Genomic DNA, 6,022 nt, shown 5'->3' on the forward strand with positions numbered 1-6,022 from the left:
TAGTGTGCAATATAAGTAATTTTTCCTTTTTATATCCCATTTCCATGTTTATGAATTTGAATCAAACCAACTACAATGAAGGATCAATCGAATATTTGGCAGAATTGTTAGAAACATCATTCCATCAGCTTTGTAATGATAAATAACAATGGCTGCTGAGTGCATTTTTGTACTGTTTGGTTTGCTCAAATCTTTTCTTATTCTTCCTGCTCGTCGTAATTCCATTTCAGTACGTGGGATTCACTTGATCTCGTACCTATCGGTGCTTTCTATAGCTGTGGCAAGCGTAATTTTTTTAACCTGCAAACTTTGTATTAAATTTCTCTTTTTCTTTGATTTTCCTTCACGTATCAATTTCGTAATTTTTTTAAGCTGCTATCTTTGTATTAAAATTCTCTACCTATTCATCTGTTGTTGTCGATGGTTAATATGTAACCCGCGCCTTGTGTTTTTATAGTGTGCCCGGTGTTTCTGGGTGATTCCCGCGAGACGGTGGTGGGTCAACAGTTGATGGTAAGCTCTGTTGCTGATTAAGATTTGTGAATTAATAATTTCAGATGCAGTGTGGTTGTTGTACTACCTTGTCTGGCGCCGTCTTGGTTTAATTATTGTTGTTATTATTGTGGTAATTATTAGTTTTGCGGTTGCCACTGTATCGCTATTGTGATTGTCTTTGTTGTTATTACCGTTATTATTATTATTATGATTACTATTGTTAATATAATCAATATTGTTATTATTATTAGTGTTGTTACTATTATCATTATCGGGGATGTTTATAGGTATAACTGTGGGTATTGTAGTTGTTGTTGTGAAAAGTAAAATGAGCGCTGTAAGGTTTATTGTCGCTGACTGATTCGCGGATTCCCTTGCTATTTTTGTGTTAATTCACGAAATTGATAATCAGTGATGATGTTGGGTTTAGCCTTTAAGCATGTGCTTCTGTGGGTTCTTAATTTGACAAGCTTATTTAAGGTTTCAATATGTTATGGTTTGATTATTTAGGGTTCTTACACTAGTAGAAAAAGTTCTATTGACATCGCCACAAAGACATCGGTTTTAGTTAAAACGATGTAAATGTTTATAAATAACATCGGTTCTTACCAAAACCGATGTAAAATGTGTATAGTTTTTTTCCTTGCATCGGTTATTTTTAAAAAACGATGTACAAAATTATTTGTATCATCGGTTTTAACATAAACGATGTAAATGAGGTATCATTGACATCGGTTTTAAGCGACCGATGTAAAAGAGTTCTCTAATTAACTGCAAAGGATTAATAAACCCTAGCCTCCCCTCTTCACAGTTCAATATCTCTTCTCCTAAGATCTCCAACTCCATCATCCACCCTATCATTACCCCCCTCCAACGATTACTCCTTCTCCTCGCTTCCGTTTTCGTTTCTGTCTTCATCTCCTTCGCCTTTTCCCAAAAATGAATCAAGTGTTCTGTCAGGAGTGGTGCCGGGGTTGTTTACCATTGGAGATTCTTCTGTTGATGCTGGGAATAATAAGGGGTCACAATGCTACGCTTTGGGTGCAGAACTTTGACAACCGTTACGAAGTGAGTACTGTAGATAGATGAAATGGAAATGCGTGAATGGTTAGGTTAAGGACAGAGGGAGTGTAAGAGAGAGTCATGACAATATGATGCTTCTCGTTTGTGTCCTTAAATACCTTCATATTCTGTCCTCAGAATAATCAAATTTCCCGTGATATTCTCGTTTGTGCTCGTTAATAGCTTGATAATATTCCCTTTTTTTCTCCCTATCCAACCTATATTATTTTGGGGGTAAGGCTTCCATAGTTTTATACTTAATCCTCTATATTGGGTTTGTTTTCTCAGATTGCGAGTGAACTGGCGTCTTTCAATCTTCTTATGCACATTGGTACTACTGTTTTTCACCGTGTATCCAAAGTTTGATTAAACTCGACTTTCTGTCGAAGTCGCACTACCATTACAAAAACTATTTTACTCTGAAATGCAGGTTAGAGCAATCGGGGCATTGGGATATGTTCTGACATCGTCATTCCTCATAAGTGAAAACATACTTGCACTGGTAATTATTTACATCCTCTATATTCCCTATTGCTCCTCATGAGATGCCTGATACACTGACATCATTTCAATCTTAGATCACCGTCAATGTACACGCCACGCTAACAATGATATTCAACTCATTGGGCTTCACCACGGTTCCATCAATGACTACAATATACGGCATATTTGGTACCCTGGTTAGTACTGTCCGCCTTTGTAAACAGGCGAAAATAAGGCTTGGTCTTGCTATATGAGTGCTGATATTTGTTCACCGTGTTTGGCAGCTCTTGATGAACTGTTGCTTCTTTGTGTTTCTGCTTCATATCCTATACGCCTTGTTCTTGACCAGACTCGGAATGAAGTCTTCATTGATGATGCCAAAATGGTTGGAGCATGCTCTCTAGTGTACCAACATTCAATAGTTTGGTAATTGGTACCCTTGTGCACCAGTCTGTTAGTTGACCTGGCGAAAGGATCATCCGTGTCCGGACCGGGATCAGGTTCACGTCATTTCTGGTTTGTGTACCCGGTCATTACGGATTTTGGTCTTTTTGGGTTAATGGTTACGAGTCGAGTCAAAGGGTCATAATGTAGCATCAATGTATATATATCTCCACATAGTTCTATATTTTCCGTGATTCATTCACCTCGAGAAAATATCAGTCGAAGGAAGGTTGTAGCTTGTAACGTTAGCGCATCCATCATGGCGTCATATTGTCATGACTCTCTCTTACACTTCCTCTGATGTTTTTCCGAGAGGTTATCGACTTCCGTATGGTCGTGATTTCGATACTCATCTTCCTAATGGTAGATTCTCTAATGGCAGAATTCCTGTTGATTTTCTTGGTTCAATTTCTTCTTTTATTTTCTCACTAATTGATGTTTTTCCGTGATATATGGTTATTTTAATGCTAACTATAGTGATTATGCTGTAAGTTTACGACGGATCATGGATAGTTTGTTGCACTGTAACTTGTTTAAATGAATGCAAGAAGTTTCTATTGGCTGGCCAAATTGATGGATTGATTTATTGATCATAGTAATGGTTTTAATTTGATGATTAGCGTCGCGATTAGGAATTCCATTAGTGCCAAGATATTTAGAAAATGCAGGGACTATAGAAGCTATGATTCATGGAGTGAACTATGCTTCTACTGGAGCAAGAATTATCTTCGCTATTGGCTCTGATCTGGTGAGATTTCTTTGTTCTTATTCTACAGAAAAAAAAAAAGTTGAATGCTTTCGGACATAATCTTGATCTAGAATCAGTCTATATTATTTTCGGACTACTCAGACCGACTGGCACTCCAAGAGGTCTAAAATATTGAGTGTAGACCGTAAAGTGAGCCATCTTGTGTCCGTCTCATCTTCCTGAACAAGGTGGTTAGATGTATGCATGATGCAATCTTCCCCTGTTGAAAACTCACAGTTTGTTTTCGGAAAACCGCATTAAGAGTTGCATTAGCCGATCGCTACTCCACAATAAAGAAGCGTGGAATGTAGATCATTTTAGCGAGCCACTAGGCCTCTAGGGGCCAAGTACTATATACAATAACAAAAATATTAGGCCATCCGATCGTAGTTATATCATTTCTTGATACTTATATTGAAGCTTAACTGTTGAGACCTATAAATGTTTTGCCACTGACACACTGATCTTGACTGGCACGACTCTTCACTTTCCCTTTCTCTCACAATCCCTCTATTTTTCTCTTTGCTTGCCTCACTCTTGTCTGTTGTTTGTAAATATTTTGACTATGACCACCAAATCACCAATGTGATGTAATTATGTAATAACGCCTTGGTGCAATTTGGTTTACAGAAACCAAACAAATGTTAGTTGTGGAGGAGTCAGATAGATGAGCTGCTAGAAACTGAAACAAGCCTTTGCGATAGTGAAGTAAAACTTTTGTAGTTTAGGAATCTACTTAGATTTATTTATTTGGAGTTTCGCGATAGAAATGCTCTGAGTTTTTTTATGCTAACTTTCAGGGCCTCTCTATCTCTGATCATAAGCGTAACATGGCAGCTGCATTAGCCTGTTTGACAGAAAATTTCCAGAATGTCAATGAAGCTCTTGAGGTTGGCGAATCCATTTCTCTTGAACATAATTGTTGTATATTTTCTAATGCTAAACCGCCAATCACCCTATGGCAACGTGTCCAACTTCAGCCGATTTTTGTAAATATTTTGACTATGTACGCGCTACACCAAAGGGATTTAAGTAATTATGTAACGTATCTACTTGGATTTAAGTTGAGTTACAGTTATAGCTTTTATATTATTTATTCTGATTTCTTGTAATATTGTTTGGCACTCTCCCTCTTGAAAATGCAAGATAATTCATTATCTTTGGATTTTGTATGCAGGTTTCCTGATTTATAATCTGTTAGATGTCATCCTGAAATACTTGATGCTCCTGCTCGGGGTAAGTCGTACACTTGTTATACACTTATACATACTACCTATTTTACTTGGATTCGGAACACGGTCTACTGAACTCGACATTATTCAGCTTTTTTAGACACGGGAAGCCTGTCTTGAGAGTATACAGGTGATGTTGTGAGGTGATGTTGTGTGCAGGTGGTGTTGTGCGCGCAGACTCCAAGCTGAAAACTCGACGTAGTGTTGCTAGTTAGAAGGAGCTCAAATATACGGAACAAATGAGTATTACACTATTATATTAGTTTTTTAATTACATTTTGTATCCTACCATCTTATTATTTAGTCAGAAGTATTCTAATATTTTTGTTCAAAACACATGTATATTTATAATCTTGGAGTATATATTTATAATTATGGGTTTTGGAAATGTAATGTTTTTTTAATTGATTGCAACTCTCATTTGAGGCGTTTCCCCATAAAAAACACCTCAAATATATTTTTTTTAATTAAAAAAAATACCAATTTACATCGGTTTAGTCAATAAATGATATAATAAAGGTTGATATTTACATCGGTTCAGCACCAAAACCGATGTAAATTAGATGCTATTAACATCAGTTATACATAGAAACCGATGTAATTAAATGCCATTAACATCGGTTTTATCTAGTAACCGATGTAATTTTAAGCCATTAACATCGGTTTTAAAACCGATGTTTTCCTTAATTTCAATAAACAACGCCCCCAGAAGCATCGCACAAAACCGATGTAAATGGACCTAAATAACCGATGTCAATGACACTTTTTCTACTAGTGTTATTACGCATATAGAGGTGCTGGTTCCTGGTTAATTGTACTTGTGATTTCTTCAAGATGAGCATTTACTTGCTTTTGGTGCTTTCGCGGTACTGGGTGATGGTCGAAATTGATCCATGTGTTCGGTTTGCGGGGTTTGACTTTTTTTTTAACATGTCTATTGATTTTGGTTGCGTAATTTGAGTTTCATGTGTTTTCAGCTTGCTTATTTAAGGTGTTGATAAGGCATAGGTCCTGGTTTCACTGACTTTTTAACTGGTTTAGTTAGGGAGTGTTGGATGGGTTGTAAAATTACATTACCGTATATCTTTAGAATCGTATTTTCCTATAAACTACTGCTCAAAGGCTAGCCGGCGCCCCATACTACGCTTAGTTTATGACACTTTCTTGCTTACCTTTCAGGTGGCAAGCGTTGGCTTCTAGCTAGCTTCCAGTGTTTCCAGGCACTTCCTGGGTTTTCATTTACTGCTCCTGAACGCTTCAGATGACAACGCAGTCTTACAGGTTATTGCTGATTATTGTTGTTATTCTGGATCTATCTACGGGTGTTTTCTTGCTTTTCGTTTTTGAAGCCTTAACATTTACTTGTGGTGACTTCAGTTTGCTGACTGACTGCAGTCGTTGGATACGTGGGGATAGAATTTATGTGCTGCATTTAGGTTTCCGCTGCTTCTCGTTACTATTCTTAATCTGTTGACAAATGTTTTCTTGCTTGTAGTATTTAATTCTACGTGAACTGACTTGTGGTTTTTTGAGCTTGACGACTGAATATACTCATTGT

At 37.0% G+C, this 6,022-nt stretch overlaps 1 protein-coding gene across 2 annotated transcripts; it reads left to right on the forward strand.

Annotated features, from left to right (window-relative positions):
* The first annotated feature begins 1,261 nt into the window (after window positions 1–1,261).
* Window positions 1,262–3,054, forward strand: LOC141634302 (uncharacterized). 2 transcript variants are annotated; one of them, XM_074446521.1, is made up of 5 exons: window positions 1,263–1,563; window positions 1,846–1,888; window positions 1,988–2,059; window positions 2,136–2,237; window positions 2,325–3,054. In XM_074446521.1, exons 1-5 carry the CDS (start codon window positions 1,523–1,525, stop codon window positions 2,442–2,444), a joined length of 378 nt encoding a protein of 125 aa, XP_074302622.1. In that variant the 5' UTR covers window positions 1,263–1,522; the 3' UTR covers window positions 2,445–3,054. The 2 variants fall into 2 exon arrangements, with proteins under 2 accessions (XP_074302621.1, XP_074302622.1); XM_074446520.1 differs by lacking the exon at window positions 1,846–1,888 and having other exon boundaries at window positions 1,262–1,563.
* The last annotated feature ends 2,968 nt before the right edge of the window (window positions 3,055–6,022 follow it).

This window comes from Silene latifolia, chromosome Y (genome assembly GCF_048544455.1).
Source record: "Silene latifolia isolate original U9 population chromosome Y, ASM4854445v1, whole genome shotgun sequence".
Lineage (NCBI taxonomy): Eukaryota > Viridiplantae > Streptophyta > Magnoliopsida > Caryophyllales > Caryophyllaceae > Silene > Silene latifolia.

Bases quoted from the DNA above. Each gene is read 5' to 3' on its own strand.
- LOC141634302 (XM_074446520.1), top strand. From the start codon at position 1,435: ATGAATCAAGTGTTCTGTCAGGAGTGGTGCCGGGGTTGTTTACCATTG. The intron at 1,564-1,987 runs GTGAGTACTGTA...TCTGAAATGCAG, and splicing joins ACTTTGACAACCGTTACGAA to GTTAGAGCAATCGGGGCATT. The intron at 2,060-2,135 runs GTAATTATTTAC...TTTCAATCTTAG, and splicing joins GTGAAAACATACTTGCACTG to ATCACCGTCAATGTACACGC.